The sequence below is a fragment of the Pseudophryne corroboree genome, chromosome 6, assembly GCF_028390025.1.
Source record: "Pseudophryne corroboree isolate aPseCor3 chromosome 6, aPseCor3.hap2, whole genome shotgun sequence".
Lineage (NCBI taxonomy): Eukaryota > Metazoa > Chordata > Amphibia > Anura > Myobatrachidae > Pseudophryne > Pseudophryne corroboree.
This window is the reverse complement of record NC_086449.1, coordinates 449,223,056-449,250,834: the sequence shown is the minus strand read 5'-3', so window position 1 is coordinate 449,250,834 and position 27,779 is coordinate 449,223,056. Positions and strand designations below refer to the sequence as shown.

Below are 27,779 nucleotides of genomic sequence, written 5' to 3'. Positions count from 1 at the left end.
GACGTCAAACCAGGAACGAAACTGACTGAACTGATCGCAGTTGCCGAGTAAGTATGGCGCTACTCAGAAACTGCTAAGAAGTGTCTATTCGCAATTTTGCTAATCTTTCATTCGCAATTTTGATAAGCTAAGATTCACTCCCAGTAGGCGGCGGCTTAGCGTGTGCAAAGCTGCTAAAAGCAGCTTGCGAGCGAACAACTCGGAATGAGGGCCCATATGCGACTTTTTGCTGTTGTTGTTTTTTATGTATTTAAGAACCAGATATTAGGAAGGATGGCATATACTGTCAGGTTTAAAAGACAGCATTAGACATTACAGTATGCACTTGCTATTTCCTCTGACATGTATCGTTCTGCTTTATTCAAATGGAAATATTGTTGACCACAATGGAGGACACATTGAACAATTCCAGCACAATTCAAGTGATTTGTTTTGTCACACTACCACCTGGTGACAATTTGTAACTAGCCATTTTTTAAAATAAATGACTAGCATTTCATCTGAAGTATATTTTGTCCAAATTTCTGTTCATTATGTGCATTAGAACTTACGACAGAATGCTCTAAGTAGGAATACTTTCATTTTACTATGTTTGTATGAATATATACAGTATATTTCCCTGATTCACTTTTTCAAGTTGTATTCCTGTAGATATGTACTGTGTTTTTGAAAACCTACTTGACCTGAACTACTGTAGTAACAACAAATCAATGTTTAACACCCTATGGAGTATATTCAATTAAAGTCGAAAGATGCCGTCTGTCAAAAAGACGTCAGTTTTCGACTTTTTAAGGTCGAATCGTGATTCGACCTATTCAATATATCCCAAAATGTTTTGACAAGTCGATGAATTTTACTTGCCGAAAAGCATGTGGATCGGCGGAATAGCTGCCGATCCACGTGCTTGTGTCGAAAATAGGGCCAAAACCGACAGGTTTTGGCCCCCTTTTCGACTATCCCAGTCCAACGTAAAAAAAATGTCGGACTGAGATGAGGGATTAGAGCAGGAGGGGGGGTGGGGGAGACGCAGGGAGACGGGGGGACAGCCGTGGGCATAGAGGAGATCAGCGCTACAGCACAGCGCTGCAGCAGGATGTCACACAGCCGCGCCGCTCATGGCAGCTTCCACCCGGCTCCAGCAAGTGAGGTCACGCTTGCTGGAACTGGGTGGACACTGCTGTGAGGTCAGGCGGCTGTGTGACATCCTCCTGCAGCACTACTGTTAGCGCTGATCTCCTCCGTCTGCTGGCGGCTATCCACGCTGGTCTCCCCGCGGCTCCCAAATGCATGTCGTAATGGATCCGACGCTAATTGAATACACCCCTATGTTTTGTCTAAATAAGCATAAGTTAATCTTTGTGAGCTGACAAATTTGATGTCAAATGGCCATTTAGTTATCTAAATGTTATCCATCATATATTATTTTGAAATTTCTACTTATTTTATTAACTAGTTTATTATAAGTAGCTGCTTAATACCTTGTGGGAATTAAGGCATTTTATCTAAGAGTTTCCTAATACTTACTTTCCTTCTGTAAAAATGGTTTATTAGGGCTAGTCCTTTGCTATATAAACTAGGTCAATAACCTCCTCTATGCAAATATGATCTAATATGAATGCTTCTTTACAATGGCTGTAAATTTTATAACCATAGAGCTTATATAATTATATTACTCCAAACAATTGACAGCTCCCTGTATTACATTGTGATTTTAGATAAAACTAGCAGTATGACTTTATAATATAGGGAACTCCCATGTAACACTTTACATTGAGCGTTTATTTGCTTAAGAGTTCATTTTTTCAGAAAAACAGTTTTATATATATATATATATATATATATATATATACAGTACATACAGTATATATATATATATATATATATATATATATATATAGTACATATATATTATTAGTAATATATTAATTATTTTAATTGTGCTAAATGTTAAAATAAGTATGGCACTGATCTGGCTAGTGAATTCTGTCCTAGAGACCTATTCATCATGGCCACTGCTAATTGGGTATCCAAATTGCTGCAGTGGTGGATACATAATTACCGGAACAATTTAGTATTGCTCCAGTGTGGGGACAGCTGCTCCAAAAAAGGCAGAGTTTCGGAGCTCCAGCCATCTCGCAAGCCATTACATCCGGCCCTTTGTGTGAGAAGCCAGAGGCCAAGCCAGGCCAGTCTAACTAGTCTATATCTGAAAATATTAAAGACTTTGGAATTTATGTTTGCAGATTAGGTGCTCAGTGGTAGTCAGATACAAAGAAGTGAGTTAGTGCCCAGAATGGGGGCTCGATATTTATTATTCTCTGTCCATTTGTATTTATGCTGCCAGTAAAGCTTCATTATTTCATTTATTCACCGGAACCTGTGGATCCTGATTTATCAGATAGACCCTGAACCAAATACACCGCTCTACTGAGCTAATGACCCCGTATCATCACTATATACAGTGTATATATATATATATATATATATATTCCACATTCGGATTGGCACTCACCCTTCAGAAACTCAGGTTGCTCTGGAGCCCTCTGGAACCAGTCATACAGAAACAGTCCTAGCAGGCAGCGGCACTCGGACATTGACACGGAAGGTACTTTAAAAAAAACGGTGACTTTTAATTTGTCACATAAGATCTTGTAGATATGATGTGACAAATTAAAACTCACCGTTGTTTTTAAAGTACCTTCTGTGTCAGTCTCCGAGTGCCGCAGCCTGCCAGGACTGTTTATATATATATATATATATATATACATATACACACGAGTATATATATATATATATATATAAATATATTAGCAAGGACACCCGCCAGGCACATTTCTTACTTCTGCTATATATTTGTTTTAACAATACAGTACTAGATAGCTGCTTCTTAAAGTTTACCAAATAAAAGATAGTTTTTAAGTGTTTACTATCTGTGGCCCTGGACCCGGGTGCTGGGGGTGTGGATACCAGAGGGGTATAGCTACACTCCTTTATTGTGCACATTACTATTATGAGTGTACTGGGGAAATTACCACAGAGGCCTGGGTAGTCTGTATATACCCCTGTTTTTATCTAAACTTTTTACTGTATGTTCACACAGTTTTATACAAAGTCTAATGTTTTGTGATTAAAAATGTATGATGCAACATCTTACAGTAGCACTGTCTCATTTTTTTTGCTAGTATTCCCTATAAGATATATTGTTTGCAGCAGCTTACTTTACTAATTTAATATGAATAATCAATTCAATAATATTTTACACCTATAGGTTTTTTCTTTTGTCCTTCTAAAACTAATGATCCTGGGCCAAGTGCAGGTGACCACCCTACTTTCCCCAAAATACATGTTCTACAGTATGTCAGGGATGTCCTCCTGTCTACCCAGTTTATATAACAGAATCTGCAGGGGGCATACTACAGAGCTATATACTGTATCTTAACTTATATATATTCGCTAAATCAGAGAGCATGTCAAATCATTGGTCATTATATGGGATTGTTCTTGATAGCTGTGAGCTGATTCCTGAAGCACACTGAAGATATTAGACATTCTGTACTATAGGACACAATGACCAGAAGATTTTAAAATACTGATATATCAGGATCAGCATATGTAGTTTGATTACAAAATCTAGAGCTTGACTAGCATGTCAGATTTCTAAAAAGCAGGCGTTTATGAGGGAATGTTATTTAAGGTATATCAGGCAATATATTTAGCAACATTTCTGAGCATCACCAAAATATTATATACTGTAGCACATTTCTGATTCCATATTGTAAGTATTACCATATATTTTCAATAAACCTGAGAGCACTCTGATCCTGACTCTGAGTCAGATTCCATTCACCATGGGGCTGGTGCAAGTTGTAAAGGTGCATCTAAAGAAATACCATACGATATTTGAGCCCCTTAAGGTCCCCAAAGTGGGCATCTCAATCCTTGCACATGAAGACGCACAGCTGTACAATATGTAAGGATTTTGTATAAAGTCACAGAAGCAATACTGCATACCTCCCAATATCCGTAGTAGGAAAAGGGCTGTGCGCAACCCAAAATGGGTGTGGTCTATGGAAAAGGAGGCATAGCTTCACAGAAGTACCGAGATATTGAGCCACGCCCCCATTTTCATTACTGAGGGGGCATGCTTAGCACTCTGTGAGCTGCTGTCATGCCCCCATTCCCTCTGTCTCCCGTGTCTCCCGGAGAGCATCTATTCCTCGATGCTCTGCTAAGCAGGGCAGTGAGTGACAGGGGGCCTCCCAACTGCCCCTCCCCCCCTCACCGCGGGACACTGTGGCCCACAGGTGGGACAGCAGGACAATCCCCAAAAATTAGACTGTCACATAAAAGTCGAGACAGTTGGGATGTATGATATTGTCAAAAGTGGCACATGGAGATAATGCAGCGCCCGATCAGGCCCTGTAAGTGGTTTTCTATCACAGTCACCTTGTTATATTTTCTTGTGCTCAGAGTTTCTAATTTTCCATAATTACTGTATGTTTATCTCCTGTATTAAATATACAGCAGCGCTAAATAAATTGTGAAATATTTTAACACTTGTAACATATATAGATTTATTATAATTGACAGCAGAGAGATTTCTCATTGACAGTAGTCATAATCTGTTGTGAATTTGTCACAATTCTTTTTTTTGTGCTGAGAAGATTAAAAAATACTAGCAGGAGGAGACTGGAATTGATTTTAATGCCAGAGGGGTGAATATATTATGAGTTAAGTTCCTTTATAATAGGTTGATATAATATTGGCAAGCTGCGTTATAAACTGTCTGCCAACAAGGTAATTGGAAACCTTTATGAAAATCCAATTTAAATACGGTCTACTACATTATGGCAAGAATAAATATTTTGTTTAATAAACTGATGTCAATCTTTAACATATAGAATACTAATTTGGATTAAACTGCCACAATACTTACATTTATATTGTCATTAAACATTACCTTTAGCATGTGCATTAGAATATTATCTTTAACTTTATATTTACTTCTTAGGATTTTTATTTGTAGAAATATTGTTTTTAAACATTCAGACTGATCATTATATATTTACTGATAATACTAATGATACTATTACTACTACTGCTGCTTCTACTACTACCACTACTACTACTACTACTACTACTACTACTACTACTACTACTACTACTAATAATAATAATAATAATAATAGTAATATTTTTTTTATCAGAACTCTGTTTGACTTGTAGCTGCCTATTCACCAACAATGGTGGAATTGTCATTGCCTTATCGTACCATTTTAAAGTAAGAGGTAGAAAAAATGTTTCCATGCTCTTCTGCTTGATACCAGAATTAAGTTAGCATTTTTGTGGCAACTCTCCTTGATTACCAGTAGATATTTATGTTTGTGCAGTATACTGTATATTTTGGATGAGGAGTATAGATGGCATCTAATGGAGTGTAAAATAGTATTGTGTATTCTGAAAAGTTGTTTGCCATGTTTTGTTTCTGAAATGCTGCCAGGTGAATTTTACACATATAGCTTTGTACACTGTTTCTCTTGGAGATGTGAAGTTGCACTGTACTGTATATAGCTGTGCACTTTGTTTCTCTCTGAGATAGGAAGTTACACAGTACATATGTGTCCTCATACATCTTTGCTGCAGTCATAACACACAGCCCCTCATGGCAAGCCAGGTTGCATGAGAACTTATAGCTTCTGCTTCTTTTTTTTTTTTTGCGGACATTGGCCCTCATTCCGAGTTGTTCGCTCGCTAGCTGCTTTTAGCAGCTGTGCAAATGCTAAGCCGCTGAAACGAAAGGATCGCAGAACGGCACCAAAATATTTTCGAGCAGTTTCTGAGTAGCTCCAGACCTACTCCTAGCTTGCGATCACTTCAGACTATTTAGTTCCTGTTTTGACATCACAAACACGCCCTGCATTCGGCCAGCCACACCCGCATTTCCCCAGGTACGCCTGCGTTTGTATCTGACATGCCTGCATTTTTACACACACTCCCCGAAAACGGTCAGTTACCTCCCAGAAACACCCACTTCCTGTCAATCACTCTGCGGCCAGCAGTGCGATTGAAAAGCATCGCTAGACTTTGTGTGAAACTGCATCATTTGTTGTGAAAGTACTTCGCACGTGCGCATTGCATCCCATACGCATGCGCAGAAATGCCGCTTTTTTGCCTGATCGCTGCGTTGCGAACAACCGCAGCTAGCGATCAACTCGGAATGACCCCCTTTGTGCCTTAGTTGCAAAGCAATATGACAAGGGTGCACCATGAAACTCTGCTGATTAATTTGATATTTGACATTTCTATATCTGTGTGCAACTGAGTCTCTGAGTCTGTACACGAAGTGTACAGCCGAAGCTTTTTTTTCCAATACAAGTTCTTCTCTGTTCTGTATACAGACTCAGACATACACAATATACAAGTGTTATATATACAGTGCTATTTTTTGGCAGGAATCAGCAAGAACTCAGTAACTGGGCTCCTGAACCTGTCCTGGTCCAAAATGTATTTTCCATAAGATTTTGTATGTTAAAGTACATTTTGAGTGCCTGCTATTCTAAAAAATATCTACAGTATCTAACTAAATATCTATAACTCTATTGATAGCTCCACCTCCAGACCCATAGCATATCTCCCAACTGTCCCAATTGCAGCTATTCCCACCAATGGGTCGCAGTGTCCCACGAGTGGGCGGACAGTTGGGGGAGCCTTTGACTACCCGCTGCTCTGCACAGCAGAGAGTAATCTCTGAGTACATGCCGTGCACGGCATCTATTCAATGCTGGGCCCAGAGAGCCCTGATTGCACCCCCAAAATGATATTGCACCCCCAAAATGATAAAAAAACAGGTCCATGTTGTGAGGCCACACCCACTAGGCAGAAGACACCCCCCCTTTATCTTGCATTGCTGCGTAAGGTTCCCGACTACCTTCATTAAAAAGTTGAGGGGTATGCCGTAGTTCCTGTACCTATTTTTCCAGAAATACAGTACTGCACACTGTATATCAAATTAGTCAGCACTGTCTCCTTGTTCATCCTAGTCACATTGCATTGCAACAAAATCACATTTTTGGCAAAAAAAACTGATGTGAGCAGAGTTGCACACGACCTAGCCACATCTCCTGATGTATGGCGTATTAAGGCTAGATGTATGAGGATGCATCTGTATATAGCTATGTAATCTCTCTGAGACAGGAAGTTTCACAGTATATACTGTAGCTACAAACTATGTTTCTCTCTGAGACAGGAAGTCACACAGAATTTAGCTGCATACTCTGTTTCTCTGTGGGACAGGAAGTTGCACAGTATTTAGCGGCATACTCTATTTCTCTCTGAGACAGGAAGTTGCACAGCATTTAGCTGCACACTCTGTTTCTCTCTGAGACAGGAAGTTCTAAGCAGCTGAAAGAGTTTTGTCATCATAAATTACAATGAAGAGTTAACATGAGGATCATATATAATCCTCATCATTAGCATTGGTCAGTTTCTATTGTACCACCAATTAAGCACATATAGTACATGTGACTCTGATACAGCAGATGGCCCTTAGCAAAATAAGGAAAGGTTTTCACTCACAGCAATCTCGGAAGACTTAAGGAAAGCTGTGTCACACTTTCAGGATAGATAAAATGGAAAAACTGCCCATAGCAGTCAGTCAATTTCTGTTATTTCATAGGCTGCGCTAGATAAATGATAGCTAGAGACTAATTGGTTGCTGTAGGTACCTTTCCACTTTATCTCTCCTGAAAGTTTAATACTGTACATCTCCCCCTTAGCCACTCATAGAGTTTAAGTTCTGCATCATTTAGTTGTTAAATTGTATTGTATTGTAATCCAGCCTAAAAATATAATAAACTGTAAAGGGACTCTACATATGCAATGTAACCTCAGTCTGCCCACTCCTCCACCCTAACTTGACCTTTGCTTTGTCCCACCCCTTCTATGTTTGCCACTGTGCCACACCGCTCTATACTGCATACTTATGTCTTATAAGTGTGTCCGCCTCCTTTCCGGCTAAACGAAGGTCTTATCCCTTCACACTAGCAGTAGGAACCATTGGAAAGGTGTTTGTATGTTGGAGAAGGGACAGACCTTAGGATATATGCAGTTTTATCTCCAATGTTGTCTTGCTTGTGTGGTCCATGGGCCATAATAATATACTGGGTTAGCTGGTAAATAGTAGTAGTAAATGTTGGAAAAGATGCCATAAAATATACAGTATATACATATAGGTATATATGCTAAGCTATTATATCACTTGAAATCACGTTTGTCATGTCTATTTATTTACAAATGTACTTTTTAAGATTCTCCCACTGGCATATTTATAATAGGTGCAGTGAGTGCAGTGAACACGGGCCCCTGAGGTCCATTGGGGGCCCACACCACACACCTTGCACACATTATTTGTAATACTTACCCTCCGGAGTCCTGCAGCTAAACAGCAGTGCTGCAGAAATCACTGGGGAAATGTCGCAACGCCATTTTCCCTGTGTTTCTTGCATGTGCAGTAGACTCTGGGACATCGCTATAGTCCCCTAGGGATCCTAGTGCCCAGAGTCACAGTGCTGCTGCCAGCTAGAGATGATGGGTCCCTGACGGAGCCTGCACATGGGCCTCCTCCTCTTTAGATATGCCCCTGAATGCTCCAACATTGTAGTGTAAGTACTGCTTATTACAGTATGTGTTATTTTTTGTATAGACTTATTAACAGCTTCTAAATGCATATATGCATGGAACAATAATGTAATATAACTAAATATGTCATTTTTAATCTGCATCCACAGTAAATTAATCTGGAATTGTTTGTATGTTTTAAGATCCTTGTGCAGATCTAAAAATGTTCCTCAGTTCTAACCTACATTAATAATACTGTTCCACTCTGTGGATTTCTTGATCAAAAACTGACATTTGTGTTGAAAGATGCCACATTTTATAGAGGTTCTGTGATAATGACAAATGTTTTCAAGGCACTATATTAACCAAACAATATTTCTGCTTTGATTAACCATTTCACTACAACAGTATAGTGGCATGCAATGTTTTATAAAGCAAAATAGCAATAAACTGTATTATCTAATAGATGAAGAACTGTTGTCTGAATCTAGTACAATTTAGTTTAATGGGCAATTGTATGTAAATAGTGTGATAACTAGTGTCAGATGGGTTGGGCATGCTTTACCGCTGCTGGGGGTCCTGGCGGTCAACATATCCACCTCGGGATCACAGCAGCGGAATGCCAGGGGAGGCGGGCGAGCACAACAAGCACATTGTGGGTTCAGTGGCGAGCTCTGCTAGCCACAGGTTCTATTTCCACTGTATGGGTGTCGTGGACACCCACGAGTGGGAACAGTCCCTGCTAGTCGGTATGCTGACTGTCGGGATTTAGAGGGGGCGGGATGCAGCCATCAGTAATGTGACCGGCGGTCTCCTGACTTCCAGTCAAATAACAACATCCCTGTCAAATGACCATTTCAGGATCGGCCAGTTAAACCCACCCACACCCTTGCCAGATTCAGTGGATTTTCAGTATAAGAAATAAGGGAAGCACAGAAAGTATAATGAATTAGAGTATGTGGTCATAAAATTAGACATGAATCATGTTAACAAAATATAAAAATATAACTTATCACATAATAAAACATATATGTACAAATTACAGTGTTTACAAAATATGGAAAAACACACCACCAGCAATATAATAATGAATCACGAGAATGTATTGCAAAAAAATGATTCATTACAAAATTATATAAAACGTAATCTCACTTTAGAGAGTTTTTTTCCTACACCTCAGTGTAATGCAATATAGAATTATGCGAGCTGACAAGTATCTGATGTGAGTATGATGGTTATCATTAGTGCACAAAATACAAGCTTCTATACATAATTTAATACTGCCACAGAGTTACTGATAGTTTGTCAATGAGAGCATAACCAGAACTTCTGCAGTAACTGACATGTGGTAATAATTACCATCCCCACAATGAAATGTCTGATATATGTTGCTACCTCCACTCTTCTAGTTATTGACTCTGCATTTTGCTTTATTTAGTGGAGCCATTGGGAGATATTCAATTGCAGCACCAGAGCAATCCAATTAGCAGGGATTACCCGCGTGTGAATCCCCGATATCAGACATAACGGAGCTCTGCATTTTAGCTGGAAATTACCCCACAGCTAAATAAATACCACCCATTGTGTTTCTATGCAGTTATATTGTCATGCGCTTGAACTCCAATATTAGCCAAATATACTGTATACACTAAACGGAATACATGTTTTACCGGCGGCCGGGATTCCAGCTGTCATGATCCCGATAGTGGGATCACGGGCACCAGTATGCTGGCAGTGGGATGAGCGCTTGAAAGCCCTTAGCGGGCTCGCTGCAGGCATGGTGGCACGCTGTGCTTGCCACATGTTATATTTTCCCTCTATGGGTGTAGTGGACACATATAGAGGGAGAAAATCCTGTGGTGCCAGTATTCCTACGGTGGCATTTCACTGCCTGTCAGGATTCCAGCATCAGCATTGTGACCGCTGGGATCCCGACAGGTGATTTCGTGATTGCCTCCCCAATGAACATGCTGGCATTCAGACAAATGATGTTTAAGGTGCAAAAGGTTACTTCATACATATTAGTCTTGTTGGAAAACTCTACAGATTACTAGTCGATTATAAATCCTTATCATGAGGTGTCTAGCCTACCACACAAAGCCACACCAATGTCTGGCCATAAGGATAGTTTATACCCCTTTTCCACTAGCTTAAAATACCCAGGTTTTTGCACGGGGGTGCGCATCGACCCTGTTTTTTTGGTAGAGGAAATGGCTCCCTCAAAAAAAAACCTAGGTCATGTGACCCTGGAATCCTACCCTGGTAGCAGTGTAATCGGGTTACCCGGGTCATCCGGCCCGGGACACGTTTACAGCATGCCTAGAGCCCATACCTCCCTGACCGCAGTGTCCCGCGGGTGGTCGGTAGGTTGGGGGACACAGTGCATGCTGTCAGCGCTGCTGTTTGTCCTGCTGTGTGTGCCGGAGACTGGGTGCAGTCCAGTATCTTCCAGAGTGCTGGGCTTCCCCCAGCGTGATGGTGGGCAGCTTCAAATTGGGGTCGTGGCCTGGTGGGACTGAGGCCATGCCCAAGGGTCCCAAATCATCCAGTTTTGCAGCTGCTTGGAGATGACATCATCTCCAAGCGCCAGCCAGAAGACACTGCACCCGGGTGCAGTGTAAATGATGCTGACCAGGGATATTCCCGGGTTGCGCCGCAGTGGAAAATAGGTCATGTCTCGGGTCTGAAATGGCTTGGAACCATGTTCCAAATCCCGGGTCAGACCCGCGACTTTAGTGGAAAAAGGGGTATAAATGAAGACATAACTTTAACTTAGAGCGGCTTTATATGATCTGCTAATGAAAAAACATCTTTTAATAAGATATCACAATTCATATTATGGTGCAGGAGTGCATTGGTATGGAAAACCATCTGGGAATTTTCTGGAAACAGCCCTAATAGTGGCAAGTCTATTGAAGGAGCAGGGTCTATGCAGGGGGACAATCACTCCTATTCTTGTGTCTTTTGCTGCAGTTGCATCTGTGACTTTATGGTAATGCCACTACATAGCCCTTCCCGGTGTTCATCCATGCATCCAAATGTGCAAGGAATGAGACATCCACTGTCAGTGTCTACATTATTTGCAGTCATGCTTTGTGCATCTTTACATGCCACAATCAGTTTCATCATTGAAACGTGCACCTATGCTATGTGCAGATCATCCAACTAAGGGCCTAATTCAGACCTGATCGTAACAGCAAATTTGTTAGCAGATGGGCAAAACCATGTGCACTTCTGGGTGGGGCAGATATAACATGTGCAGAGAGAGTTAGATTTAGGTGGGTGTGTTCCAACTGAGATCTAAATTGCAGTATAAAAATAAAGCAGCCAGTGTTTACCCTGCACAGAAACAAAATAACCCACCCAAATCTAACTCTCTCTGCACATGTGATATCTGCCCCCCTGCATTGCACATGGTTTTGCCCATCTGCTTACAAATTTGCTGTTGCTATCAGATCTAAAGTAGGCCCTAACTATAACATCCAATGTGAGTGATTCAGCATCCCTGTATGCAGCCACTTTCAGCAACACACCCATGTTACTCCACTATCACTCCCATACTACGCTACATCTGTGTCTGATTAGCCAACACCCTGTAATCAACCAGGATACCCAACACATTTTTCATGCACTTCTTCATGAGTGCATCTGAATCTGTACTGAGACTCTGTAAGAACACAATCAGAACAGTGATGTGCGGTCAGGGCAGGCAGAGCTGCACTGGTCATACTCCAGTGCAAATAATATGGAAAACTTTATATTGTATACAGTATGCATATTAAATAAAAGGTATCTATCTATCTATCTATCTATCTAAATGTTTTGAGATGTATTTTCAACATTTTATGTTTATTCTGAGGTTTCAGATGAAAAAATACTAATTATTCTGGCTTACTGTCACTCAGCAGCTTTCAGTGAAATCTAATTATGAGTCTCCACTTTGTTTAGTATCAATTGATTAAATGATTTACTCATTATAAATTCACTGGGTTCTTTATGGTTCAAGTGTCTCTCACTAATTTCATGCACAACTCTAAAGTGGTGTGGCTTGTACATACAGTCTTGTGATTTAAACAAATTATGTGATAATAATTAACGTAAGTTAGTTAATATTATTCTCATAGGAAGTGTTTATGTGTTACAGTAGATCACCTGTTAGTTGAGACCATCCAAATCTGGGTGTAGACAATTTGGTATGAATCAGTTTAGCATAAACAGTCAAGCTCTTCTGCCTGCAAATGAAAATGATACAATAAAAGTGGATAGTAATAGTGGGCATAATTCAGACCTGATCACAGCAGCAAACTTTTTCTCTAATGGGCAAAACCATGCGCAGTGCATGTGGGGAGTGTTTCAACTGAAATCTAAATTGCAGTGTAAAAATAAAGCAGCCAGTATTTACCCTGCACAGAAACAAATAACCCACCCAAATCTAACTCTCCCTGCACATGTTATATCTGCACCACCTGCAATGCACATGGTTTTGCCCATTAGAGAAAGATTTTGCTGCTGCAATCAGGTCTGAATTAGGCTCATAGTGCACAATAAGTCCACAAGACAGCCAGTAGAAGCAATAAAGGAAGTTTCACAGTGATTCTGTAGTCTTTTTAGCACAAGAAATTTTTGTTCCCATTAGGCACTCACTTGGATTCAATATAGTTCTCAGTTCTCTTTTAAGTAGCATTCACACTTTCAATTTCTTAGCATTAGCAAAACAGAAGGTGATTTTTATTCTCCACCTCCTCTCCTTTTACCAGTACCTATAGTATAAATGTGTCACCCTGCTTGCCTCATTCATTTAGAATGGGGTCAGAGAAATAACACCAAAGAGAAAACAGACCAGTAGTGCAGAGTTTCTTTAGCAAAATATAGCAATTTAATTTCACACAATGAACTCACATGCTAAAAACATTTAAAAGCATATAGAACAATCAATACACAGTTCATTTCCATGGCATAATAGTTCCCACCATTTGCTGAGATGGTATAATAGCAAAGGACAGCAAAGTTCCAGATACTCAGCTTACCCATTGAACGGGTCAGTATATAGTAAATGCCACAGTTCTGATGATGCAGGTATCACAGCCACCACTTAACGCGTTTCAGATATAGTTCCTTTTTCAAAAGTGGATGAATATTTCCCTGACCCCATTCTAAATTAATGAAGGTTTTCTCTTTCTCTTTTTCTTCTTCTTCCTTTTTCTTTCTCATTTCCTTTCTTCGTCTTTTTCCTATTCTGTTCCTACTGCACTATACTTCTTTTGTTATATACATTATTTTATTTGTTTTGGTGTTTCTGTTGGTTTATGAGTGCTGCTTACGAGATATAACCTATTTCAATGTAAAATAGCTCGACTAGCTTCGTAAAATTTGCTAGACACTATTTCTCTACATGAGATATTCTGTTTGTGTTATTGCTGTATGTCATGTTATATTTCTTTTGTGAAGCAGAATTAGAACCAATAAAATTATTTGCCAAAAAAAAAAAAATGTATTAATGAAGCAAGCACAGTGACACATTTATAAGTACTGGTAAAAGGATAGGAGGATGAGAAATAATAATCACTTTCTTTTTCCCTAATACTAAGAAACATGACAGTTAGGAGCTGATGGTTGATACTTTATAACCATGCAATTAATCACTCTCCAAGGCTTGATAAATCTGGGCCTATGTATAGTCATTGTAATAGGCAAAACCATTACAGGTGGCTGCCAGTCATAAAATATGCAAACAAACAGAAGGAAATCTTGACCCTCACCACATAACTGACCCTAGGGATGACATATAAACACAATTTACTTAATTTAATATTTATTCTAGTGCCGCGGGTGCCCTATCCAATTAGGTCCCACAAAATCCAAGGATTTATCTATTTTTGTGGCAATTATCGTGGGTCTAGGGGGAACTTATCACAGATTATGCTTAGCATGACTGAGGCACGCAAAGCATAATACCCAATAAGTGCCAGCATGGGGGGAGAAGCATGCTGCATCGGGGATAACAAGATACCCCCCTAAATAATTTGTTCACTGGTCAGTTGCATGGCAAACAAACTAAAACATTGTTTTAAAAGAAGAAATATAAAGTACATTGAAACATATTTACTAAACTGCACCAGTGGGGAATTTCCCATTAGGTACGTGTTTGGGGGTGGCACTTGAATGACTGTTTTTAGTATTGTCAGCCCAATATGTACCAATAACTACTAAATATTTCCACTGCACGGTATCATATGCCATCTTGAATGGAGTTTAAATGGGTAGGACTGCCCATGCCAGATGTCCTACTTAGTAAATATGTATACATAATTAAAAAATAAAAGTGGCTTTAGTTTTAATAGTGGCTTTTTTCATTATTCTATTAAATTGACTATCATCAAATGAGGGCTTATAACCAATCAATGAAAACAGTAAAATTAGGCAAGGAGGAAGGAAGGGGGGAAGAGGGCTCTTACTTTTGTGCCTATAGGTGCTCCCACCCTTAAATCCGCCACTGCACTGTAACAAAGGAAGTGATAAACCAGTGATAAGTGCAAGGTGATAAATGCACCAGCCAATCAGCTCCAATATGCAAATTAACAGTTAGGAGCTGATTGGCTGGTGCGTTTATCACCTTGCACTTATCACTGGTTTGTCACTTCCTTATGCCGTCTCCAGGTTAATACATCTGCCCCAATGTCTGTTAGAGTATAATTTGTTGCTCTGGGTAATTTTTAGTTTGCTTTGTTAGTTTTATTTATTTGTGGATTTATTTATTTATTTATTTTAAATCAATCTGCATTGTGCAAGACCTCTTGAACAGATGTGATTAAGATTATGTACATGAAACTTTAAAAAACTGTATAACAAGGTAAAGCAGGTTATAAATTAGGCTAATAAGGTCAAAACAGTTAGGAAAAAAGATGTTACAAACAAGATAAATCATGAAAATAATGTAAGTATAGGTTGTTGCAGAGTAATGTACTGAAACTGGGAATGTCTTTATAAACCAAAGTCTTTTGTTTTATCAGAGCGTCTTCGTCCTCTTGCTGATTTGTAAATTCATTATATACAATCAGCACCATGGGATTTGCGTAAAATGGGTTGAAAACACTAGGCAAGCATGAAAACACAGAACACAGAAGCTGGAAACTCATGTTCTGGGAGGCAACAAACAAGTGTTTCCTGGAATAACTGCACCACCCTCAGTTATACAATAATAAGCTCTCATGGGAATTAATGCAGAGGTAGAAAGCAGATGTTTCCTATTTTGTAGAAGTACCGTATGATAACCATTTCCTCTCCTAAAGTATGTTGTAAAAATCTGCTATAGTATACTATATGGTAGCTAATTGGATGAGCCAGTGGTAAGGATTAAACAGTCATTTAGTTTCTAGTTTTGTACAGACCAAACAAAGTTGCAAACTGTCAAAAAGTTGATGGAAGTTTTGATTTGCTCATGCTCCACTGCATTGTTTGTACACTAGAGATCACCAGCATTTCCTTTGAGCCTAGAGCAAACAAAAAAAAAAACCAAAACCACATACAACAGAGACTGTACAGATCAAAAGCGTCCTATTGTCTAGCTGTTTCTGACAGTTAAAAGAAAGTAATTTTTTTATCTGTGAGATATAAAATAAATCCCAACTCTGTGCAAACTCAAACTAGTAATTTTAATATTGTATAACATGTGGACCCTTTACTTAATTATATAAAAAGGAGGATCAATAACATTATCTGTGCTATCTTTGGAAGAAAATGTCTATAACCTATTATTATACCATGCGGTAGTGCTGGAGTGAAATATTCTATAATGACTTGTAAACATACTTGCCTACTTTGCTAATCTTCTCTCTCCAGGAGAAGCCCAGTGAGGAGATCCATGTGGCCAGTGATGGGGGCAATACTGGACTATTCATGTCATTAGGAAGGTAATATTCTCCCCATCCTGCCCATTTCACTAGAAAGTGGATGGGATGTAGAAGGACTACCCATTCTTCGGGGAGCCTGGGGGACTATCTGAAGTTGTTACCCTTCCGCAGGTTGTAAGAGAATAGGTAAGTATGCTTGTACCCTTTCTGTGCATAGCTTTCCTGTTCTCCTCGTGTTTGCCTGGGTTTCTTCAAGGTGCTTCAGTTTCCTCCGACCTTCCAATGACAAAATGTCAATTGGATTCTGATGATATTAACCTATGGGTAAATTTACTAAGATGGGAGTTCTATTTATGATGGGACGTTGCCCATAGCAACCAATCAGATTACAGGTATTATCTTTTAGAACGTGCTAGATAAATGAGAAGTAGAATCTGATTGGTTGCTATTGGCAACATCCCATCTTAAATCGAACACCCATCTTAGTAAATTTACCCCCTAGTGTGTATGCGTGTCCGTGTGATACTGAATATAGATGGTAAGCTTCACTCTGACAGGGACATATAATAATATACTGTACATGGATAATAATATAATAATAATTGGTACACTTGTCCATAAACATTGCTATTATCTTTATATGACATTATGTGAAAATTAATGTCTTCTTCTAACAGGTTTGTTTGCCCCTAAAATGACAGTGTTAACTTTTTCTCATGTAAATGTGATTTATCCATACTAAATCATTTTGCTTTTAAACTCGAAATACACATGTTGGTGCTGTAGGTTTAAGTCTAGTTTCAGGTTGCAAGATTGCAGCCTGCTCAAAATGACACACATACACACATGATCAAATTAAAACTGATCTGTCTCTGCATATGTGAACTTCCAGTGAGCATGAAAGCAAGTCTAGTACGATAACTAAAACAAAAAAAATAATAATTTTGTAATGCTCTTGAAAATAATACTGACTTGTGACCACATTCTGTATGCATACTTATCTGTTGTTCTCATGAAGTGTTCCCCAGGTAAACTGGTTATTTAGATCAACCCCCTAATACAGAGGTTCCCAAACTTTTTTGAGTCACGGTGCCCTAGAGTATCAGATTTTTTTTCACGTCACCCCTAGATTAAAAGTTTCGATAGAAATTTAGAAAAAAAAATTTATATTAAGTAAATTGTGTTTGTATGTCATCTTTAGGTTCTGTTATGTGGTGAGGAAAAAGATTCACTTCTGTGCATCCACATATTTTATGATTAACAGTCACCAGCACTGGTTTTGCCTATCACATTGACCATAAATCATTTTAATTAACCCTGGACCACCAATCCAAGGCACCCCTGCAAGTGTCCTGAGGCACCCCAGGGTGCCGTGGCACACAGTTTGAGAACCTCTGCCCTAATAGCTTGAATCAGTCATTGTGGCCATGCTCCATATATGCCTCAGTTAGACAAATATTTGTTTGTTTATGAGGTCAAACAACTGGATCTCTATGTGTATGGACATCTTAAGTAAAATAAGAAAATTTACTTCTTAAGAAAAGAACGTCTAATAACTTTCACAAACACGTCAACATTTGAGGAGCATAACAAAAATGAGTGATAGCAGGAAGTAAAAACCAACACTGAGCTAAAAAATACATAGAAATATATGACATTGTCAAATAATCTCAGCTCCTACCATAATATGGAAATTCTTATAATGTACAGTACATGCATATTGGATACAGTTATCTATCTATCTATCTATCTATCTATCTATCTATCTATCTATCTATCTATCTATCTATCTATCTATCTATCGACTCTATATATATTTCAGTGTTTCAAGATGCATTTTCAAATTTAAGGTTTATTGACCATTCAAACATATGATACAAGCAAACTAATACTAATTACTCTGGCTGACTGTCACTCAGCAGCTATCAGTGACATTTCTTGGGATATACATTTCCTGGGATATTTATGGTTCAAATTTCTTATCTCACTAATTTCATATACAACGCTACAGTGGTGTGGCTTGTGCATACAGTCACATTATTGAAAAAAATTAAATGAGTGTGTGATAACAATTGGTGTGAGTTAGTTAGATAATTATTCTCTTAGGAAATGTATATGTGATAGATCACCTGTTAGTTGATACCATCCAAATCTGGGTGTAGACAATTTAGTATGAATCAGTTTAGCATGAATAGTCAAACTCTTTTGCCATCAAGTAAAAAAGAAAAGTTACAAAAATATATGTATTCAAACACAGCAACCATGGGGGTAATTCCAAGTTGATCGCAGCAGGAATTTTGTTAGCAGTTGGGCAAAACCATGTGCACTGCAGGGGAGGCAGATATAACATGTGCAGAGAGAGATAGATTTGGGTGTGGTGAGTTCAATCTGCAATCTAACTTGCAGTGTAAACATTAAGCAGCCAGTATTTACCCTGCACAGAAACAAAATAACCTACCCAAATCTAACTCTCTCTGCACATGTTATATCTGCCTCCCCTGCAGTGCACATGGTTTTGCCCAACTGCTAAAAAATTTCCTGCTGCGATCAACTTGGAATTACCCCCCATGAGCACACACATACTATAGTTATATCCTACTACTGAGAAGTCAATAAGGCATTAAAAGGAATCAACATGGATTTGTGAAGGACAGATCATGTTAAACCAACTTAATTGGCTTTTACAAGAAAAAAGAAAAGTGACTGATTGCGCTATTTCTCCAGGTGCGTATAGATAATTGGCTTTTATGAAACAGTAAGTGCGAACCTTGATCAGGGTAAGGAGGTGGATGTAAATATTTTTAGACTTTGCCAAAGCTTTTGACACTGTACCACACATGCGACTTATCTATAAGCTACAAGAAATAGGGCTAGGGAGCACTTGGGTCAAAAATTGGTTAGATAATAGGGAGCAGTGCATTGTGGTTAATGGATCATTTTCAAATTGGACTGAAGTGCAAAATGGTGTGCCACAAGGGTCTGTTTTAGGACCACTATTGTTCAACATTTTCATTAAAGACCTAACAGAAGGTCTAGAGAGCATAGTGTCAATTTTTGCAGACGATACCAAATTGTGTAAGGTTATAAATACAGAGGGGGATGCTGAGTCTCTTCAGAACGACTTAGTTAAATTAGAAGCAAGGGAAGCCAAATGGAGAATGCGCTGCAATACAGATAAATGTAAGGTAATGCACTGTGGGGGCAAGAACAAAAAATACACCTACATACTAAATGGGGTAACATTAGGCGATTCTGTACTGGAAAAGGACTTAAGTGTTCACATATATAGCAAACTAAGCAGCAGTACCCAAAGTAGGATTGCAGCAAAGAAGGCTAATAAGATATTAGCATGCATAAAATGGGGAATTGATGCAAAGGACGAGAGTGTTATACTCCCATTATATAAATAACTAGTGAGGCCACATCTTGAATACTGTGTGCAATTTTGGACACCATACCACAAAAAGGATATTCTGGAGCTAGAAAAGGTTCAGAGGCGGGCAACCAAGCTAATTAAGGGCATGGAGATGCTGGAATACGAGGAAAGGCTTGCAAGGCTAGGCATGTTTACAATGGAAAAGAGGAGACTCAGAGGGGACATGATCAACATCTACAAATATATAAGGAGACAATACACAGAGCTTGCGCAGGACCTGTTTTTTGGTAAGATCAGAACAGAGGACACGTGGACACTCACTTAGGTTAGAGTAGAGGAGATTCTGCATAATGTGGAGTAAAGGTTTTTTCACAGTAAGGACAATACGTGTTTGGAATTCCCTGCCTGAGGGAGTTGTAATGGCGGACTCAGTCAACACCTTTAAGAATGGGTTAGATAAATTCCTAATGGATAATTATATCCAGGGTTATGGGGGGTAATTCTGAGTTGATCGCAGCAGGAATTTTGTTAGCAGTTGGGCAAAACCATATGCACTGCAGGGGAGGCAGATATAACATGTGCAGAGAGAGTTAAATTTGGGTGGGTTATTTTGTTTCTGTGCATGGTAAATACTGGCTGCTTTATTTTTACACTGCAATTTAGATTGCAGATTGAAGACACCACACCCAAATCTAACTCTTTCGGCACATGTTATATCTTCCTCCCCTGCAGTGCACATGGTTTTGCCCAACTACTAACAAAATTCCTGCTGCGATTAACTCAGAATTACCACCATGGTGCGTAGTCGCACACTATAGTTACTATGAAAAGAGGAATAAAACACAACGGCTGACATCAGCATCAGACAAAATTTATACCAAAATAATCCTGCATAGGAAACCACAAATAGGTTGAACTTGATGGTCAAATTGTCTGTTTTCAACCTTAGATACTAAGTTACTATGTTTCTATTAGATGTATGCAGACCCTTTCAGAATGTTATAAGCACATACCATAAAAGCACTGTCTACTGCAAAACAAAAAGGCTCAATTACTCTACAAACTCAAACATGTAAAGTCACATGCCTTCTTGTGGGGAAAGATTTCATTAGTAAGAGCACTGGTTTTAAGGTTTGCAAATGTTGATGTGAGTAGTTGGCAGATCAGGGTGTATTATCCGCTGCGTGTTGCATAGACACATAAGGTTTCCTTTGCTGCATGTGGATTTGACACATGAGGTTACCTTTTGCAGGATGGAAAGTACCTTCTAGATGAGGCATTTCACATGTAAAAATTAAATATAATATTTGCCAGACAATGTTCGTTTCCTGATATATTTAGGTGTATTTAGATAGAGATACCCTGCTCTGGGAGAGGGCACATACAATTGCCTTTGTATACAGATGCATCCTCATACATCTAGCCTCAATACACCATGCAGCGCAAGATAACTGGGATGAGTGTTCCGCCAGTTCCCGTGCAACACTATCGGAAATGAGTCTTAGTCGCAATGCATTATAACTCGGATGCAAGAGGAGACTGTGCTATTAAATGTGATACATGACACTTGTATATCTCTGTGTGACTGAGGCTGTATACGGAGAAGAACAGAACTTGTATTGGAAAAAAGCTGCGGCTTCTACGTTGTAGCACTTCATATACAGATTCTGAGACTCAGTTGCACACAGTATACAAGTTTCATATATCATATTAATCAGCACAGTCTCCTCGTGCATCCTTGTCACATTGCATTATGACTAATGCTCCTTTTTAAGCAAAAAAGATGCCCAATGCTACAAGAGTCTCACGCGACCTAGAGAGCCAAGAGGGGCTGTTTGACATGACTGTAGGAAAGATGTAGGAGGACATATCTTCTAGTTCAAAGAAGCATCTGTTTTTCCACCTTTTCTGAGGTGGTGTAGATGGGTCTCATCCAATTTTATCAACTTTCCAGATGCACGCTTACAAAATAATGTGTTTCTAGGCTTTCAAGCAAACAAAAGTGACTATGTAATAACAGCAATTCCAAGGTCTGCTAACTCTCACAATTAATTTAAGGGCCTATTTATTAAGCCTTGAATGGAGATAAAGTGGACGGCGATAAAGTCCCAGCCAATCGGCTCCTAACTGCCAGGTCACCGGCTGTGTTTGCAAAATGACAGTTAGGAGGTGGTTAGCTGGTACTTTATCTCCGGCCACTATATCTCCATCCAAGGCTTAGTAAATAGATCCCTGAGTTAATAAATCAAGGCAAATGTAGCTTATTTGTGTGAATAAAAAAACAAAGAAAGATAAAATGAAGGTAAAGAGAGTGTGGTCATAAAGTGGTAGAAAGTCAGATTTTGAAGTGATGATTTCACTTTTCCCATCATGCACTTTTTTAGGTGGATCCACAAAAATAGATGCAGTTTTAATGACCAGAAAGCATCTACAGGTACACTTGATGAACAGTAGTGGCTCTTGTCACGGGCAAGCAGGCTTTTTGCCCGTGGTGCCGCTGCTGCTGTGGCAAGAGCCGCTACTCCTAAGCCCCACTCTCCCCGGCTGCAGCCGGCTCCAGTGACAGACACAACAGGTCATAATTGACCTCTAGTGTCAGTGCGGCACTGCTATGGGAGAGACGTCATGACGTCTTTCCCATAGAGAGGAGCGGGCGGCCAGAGATGGAGGGCAGCACAGCAGCGGTCCGGAAGCAGGAGCGGGGCTGGTAAGTATTGGGATTTTTTTGGGGTGTTTGCAAGCAGCACTACTACAGGGGTCACAACTACAGGGGGCACTGCTACAGGGGTCAAAGCTACTGGGGGCAAATCAACTGGGGGCACAGCTACTGGGGCAAATCAACTGGGGACACAGTTACTGGGGCACAGCTACAGGGGGCACAACTACAGGGGGCACAACTACTGGGGGCACTGCTACAGGTGGCAAAGCTACTGGGGGCAAATGGCACTGCTACAGGTGGCAAAGCTACTGGGGGCATAGCTAGGGGGCACTGCTACAGGGGGCACAGCTACAAGGGGCACAGCTACTGGGGCAAATCTACTGGGGGCACAGCTACAGGGTGCACAGTTGCTGAGTGCACAGCTGCTGGGGCAAGCTACTGGGGGCAAATCTACTGGGGCACAGCTAGGGGGCACTGCTACAGGGGACACAGCTACTGGGGGCACAGCTACTGGGGGCAAATCTACTGGGGGCACAGCAACAGGCTGCACAGCTACAGGGGGCACAGCTACTGGGGGCACAGCTACAGGGGGCACAGCAGCTGGGGCGCACATCTACTGGAGGCATAGCTACAGGGTGGCACAAGTACAGGGGGATAACTGTGGCCATGCCCCTTCCCTATGAAGAAGCCACACCCCTATTTTTGGCACACCAACTCTATTTTACCTGGGAGTGGGGGCGCGCCACAGGAAACTTCTGCCCTGGGCGCCACAAGGTCTAGAACCGGCCCTGTTGATGAACAAACACATACATCATTGTAATTAAATAAGTGCTGGTCTATATCTACTTTACAAATTCCAATCTCACATCCTGTGTGTGTGTGTGTGTGTGTGTGTGTGTGTGCGCGCGCGCGCGCGCGTGTGTGTGTGTGTGTGTGTGTGTGTGTGTGAATGCACACAGGAAATGAATGAATACATTACATAAAGATATTTGTGCATCAGTAGAAAGTGATGTCAACATGACAAGTAAACTTAAACATAGATAATAACTTTTTTAATTGCTTTCTTATAGTCTAACATACCTGTGCGGTGGTGACATGACCTTGTTTTATAATAAGAATAGATTAATGCTTGATATGTGTCTTGCTTTTTATTTAACTGCAAGGTTATTGGCACCTCATATAAACATCACCAAACACACCCTAAACATCTTGTTTTGATGAGCACATTTACCACTTTCTTCTCATTTGAGATGTTTAATTCACTACAGCATGTGTGTCACTTGTGAATAATTGGCACCACAGGTGGTAGAGACATTATATATGTGTTTATCAAATGGACCTTATGGAGCACATACTGTACAGTATATATCTTTATAGCAACAGTTTCAGGACTCATATATGTTTTGTTTTTGGTGTACTATTACTAAAAATGAGTCAGGTTTAATCCATGATAAGAGACACCGTATTCTTTATGGAAATGTGACTATTTTTGTGCATGCACTCAGTAGACTGCTAAACTAGTTTGGATCAGTTAAAATCAGACTTTCACTAAACCTGATAAAATCATATCATAAAGATTTATATGCCTGACATCCAATCAGACATCATTTTTAAAGAAAATCCTGTATGGATTTTTTTTGTACTTGAGTACTTGAGCTTTCCTGAAAAAAATATATATGAATTGCGTTGTGACATTAAATCAATGAAATGTGACTAGTTGAAAAATATCCATGAAAGGGGGCAATGTAGATGCAGAATGCTTAAAGTCTTTCTGGGTTATTTCCAAAAAGTCTTGCATTTTCTGAAGCGACAGTATTTGCAGGTCATTTGCAAGTCTATTGATCTAAACCACAGACAAAGGAGACATCTACTGGCCAAAGTGTAGATTACAGGCATCTTTTTCTTTTTCATTAAAATGAGGAAATAAATATTCTACAATTATTTAGAGTAAAACCGCACATTTATACTTTACAATGCCAGTATTCTAAATTGCTGGGAAGTGACAAATGCAGAAAAGAGCATAAAAGTTATTAAGAATCACTAGAAATGTTTGTATTTGAACCAAATAAGTCATATCATTATAGTAAAGAAATTATTTATCCAGGCTTACAGTATTATTATAGGAGTTCTGATAATTAAAGTAAATCATTTTACACCATTAGTATAAGTACCAAACTGAATTCAATCTTCTCTCTCTCACCAACAAAGGCCTACACCTCTCTGCTCCTCTCTACATCTAGAGCCTAATTTCCACACGCGCTCTCTCCTGCATTCTTTGCTTTGCTGATTGCCTCACTACCACTCTCATTACCACTTCCCATTTTATCAGTCAGGATTTCTCCTGGGCTGCTTCTAACCTCCGGAATGCCCTTCCTCGTTCCATAATACTCTCATCCTGCCTCCAAGTCTTCAAATGTGCCCTTAGAATGAATTTTTCCAAAAGTTTTTTCCTAGTTTGCCACCCCTCTACCTAATTTTTCACTCCCGACCCTCTTCTCCCATTGTGTCCACTGATATTCCCTATAGATTGTAAACTCATATGAGCAATCCTTCTCAATAGAATTATGCTAACTGCTCACTGTAATTATGTATCTACTGTATGTGAATATTAAGGGAAGCTGTCAATTAGCTGTGTAACAAACATGAAACAAGGGACATCATCTGTACTGATCTCCTCCACTACTTAAAACCAAATTATTAACATGATCTATCACAGCAATTTTCAAAACACATTAATGTTTTTAGAATTTAAAATTACATTTAGTGACACTCAATTGTTTCATCTGTAGCATCTATAAGGTAATACTACAAATCAAATCCAATCAAACCTGCTTTTATCCCTTGTAGACACAATTAGATCAGCATACTAACTAACTTTTGCTGTTATTTAGCATATTAGTAAAATTGTACCACCAACATCCATGATTAAACGTTTTGTAATACTGGGACTAAGCCATGTATGACTGGGAAATCTGTGTAGTGGTAACAGCAAGATGACATTTGAGTCCCCCTATTATTTAGGTGCAGTGTAGGCAGAATCATGATTGTACCATATATACACAAATACATTTACAGTATATGGATTATATTTCGCATTACCTTTTTGCTTTTTATCTTTACTACAGTATTGTACTTTTTGGGATGTCTTCACTCTTTTACTGAGTATTTTTTCTTTCTGGACTTGGTCTAATGTGGCTAGTGTATCCCTGTGTTTTTTTTTTAATCTTTCTTCTATACTGTTATACAATTTTGTTTGTGGATTATGTGGTGATATTGTTATTAGGTCATTTTCGGGAGTGTCTGTTTTTTCATCATGAGGCAGCGTGTGATGAGTAAGTATGGGAAATAACAGGAGAATTTGGAGACTGACTATAGATGTGTGAGTTATGGAATAACAGGTCCACAGTGAAAAGATCGACAGTGTCTAGGTTGACAACAAATGGTCGACAAGCACAATGTTGACGTGAGTAAAAGGTTGTCACAAGCAAAAGGTCGACATGGAAATTGGCGACATATGAAAAGGTTGAAACATGTTTTTTATGTTTTTTGGCCATCACTTTGTAAGTTTCAGCACAAGAAAGCCCAATTAGTGTACCGCTACTGCTACACTTGGCACAGGTTACCATTTGCAATCGTAGTCCAAGTGAATGGTAAAGTATTAAAAAGTTGGAAAAATGCAAATAAATTACAAAGAACTTGTATCGACCATTGTCATGTTGACCATTTGAACCAGATGACCTTTTGGCCATAGGTCGACAATATGGTGTCGACCTATGGACCGGATACCAGATGTGTGCTATGCCAGAGCACCCTGGAATTAACATCGCTGACAATGGTGGATCCACAATTTTTATTACCCTTCAGCAATATATAGAATTTTTTTGAAATGTAAATTTCACATAAAGCATACCAATCGGCATATGTATTAAGAAAAACTAGCTATTACATATATTAGAATGGATACATTAATAATAATAATAATAATAATAATAATAATAATAATGAAGTATATTATAAATATGATCAAATCATCTGGCTGTGGCAGCATTTTTCCATGCACCAGTTTTCATTGAGTAAATGTATTGTATTAGCTTCTTATTATTAGTCAGTTTAAAATAAAATAAATGAATGATCACTGATGCATTACTTGTACATTCCCATTCCCTTATAAACTAACTAAAACATATTCATATTCATATTTATATAGATTTGTCCATTTGGTATTCTATATAGGTACATGCCTACCTTTCCAGACATGGTTGTACTGGCCCACCAGGGTTTTGCCTGAGGGCCCACCTCCTTCTATAGGGTTCAGGCTCCAGACTATGCACTTGAATTATACACAGTTACTCTATTAGAGAGTCAATTACCTGTCGGAGCATGGAAATGGATGGATATGGATGGTTTCCATAGAAACTACACCAAGATTCACCTTCCTGCCATTCAAGATGGGTGATTATAACACACCCCTGTGCCCTCCTTTTGTTGGCATTGGGCTTTAGCAGATTGATCAAAGATCCTGTCTGTGATTGAAAATAAATTGTAGCTCTGCATTCACTCACTAGCATACAATAAAGTCATCCGAGTAGTAAAAGCTTAGAGAGTATTTTTTTATACAATGGCTTTGCAGTTTTTATTGCATTTTAGACACTGGCTAGTTGGAGCTGGGATCCCCTGTCATATGTAAATGTCACATTAATGTGTTATACACTGTATAGACAGGACACACTTATTGTACTTATGTTACATTTGGGTAAATGTAAGAACAGTCGATATGGGGGGAAATCGGTATCTGCGCATGTTATATGCACTATACCACTTCCCCCATGTATGAGAGCCGCGGTATGTGCCCAGTATCAAGGCCGCTATGCTCCCCTGTCATTATGGGCACTGCTATCTTAAAGATAGCACACCGATAGGTAACGGCAATGTAAGAACGGTCAGCAGTGCTGACTGTTCCAACACCTGCAGCTATCAATTTTAACAGAGCTGTCCCTGGTTGTGGTGAGTGTGGGCTCCAAACTGCGCAGGAGATCTCGTGTGAATAGCGAGATCCTGATCATGTGTAGAGGATCCGAACGGGCAGGGAGACGTGGTGCATCAGCACTGAGATTTTTGTTCAGTGGGGGCATCACCGGAGGAGGTAGTTTAATAGCTGCACTGTCTGTTCCGCTATAATATATTTACCCTATTATACTTAATACCCAAGACTATGATGTATACACTACAGTTTATTGATGTAAACAATCTGATACATAATAGAAATAATGTTCTATAC

The 27,779-nt window shown here is 39.4% G+C and overlaps 1 protein-coding gene across 2 annotated transcripts in view; it reads right to left on the bottom strand.

Annotated features, from left to right (window-relative positions):
* Positions 1–27,779, bottom strand: part of TAFA5 (TAFA chemokine like family member 5) — a 777,120-nt gene that overhangs the window by 25,940 nt on the left and 723,401 nt on the right. The window contains exon 4 of one of the 2 annotated variants that reach the window (XM_063927121.1): positions 12,769–12,848. The exons of the other annotated variant lie outside the window; for it this stretch is intronic. Coding sequence (XP_063783191.1) covers positions 12,822–12,848 — 27 coding nt within the window. The 3' untranslated portion in view covers positions 12,769–12,821. The remainder of the gene's footprint in view (positions 1–12,768; positions 12,849–27,779) is intronic. 2 annotated transcript variants of the gene reach the window in all.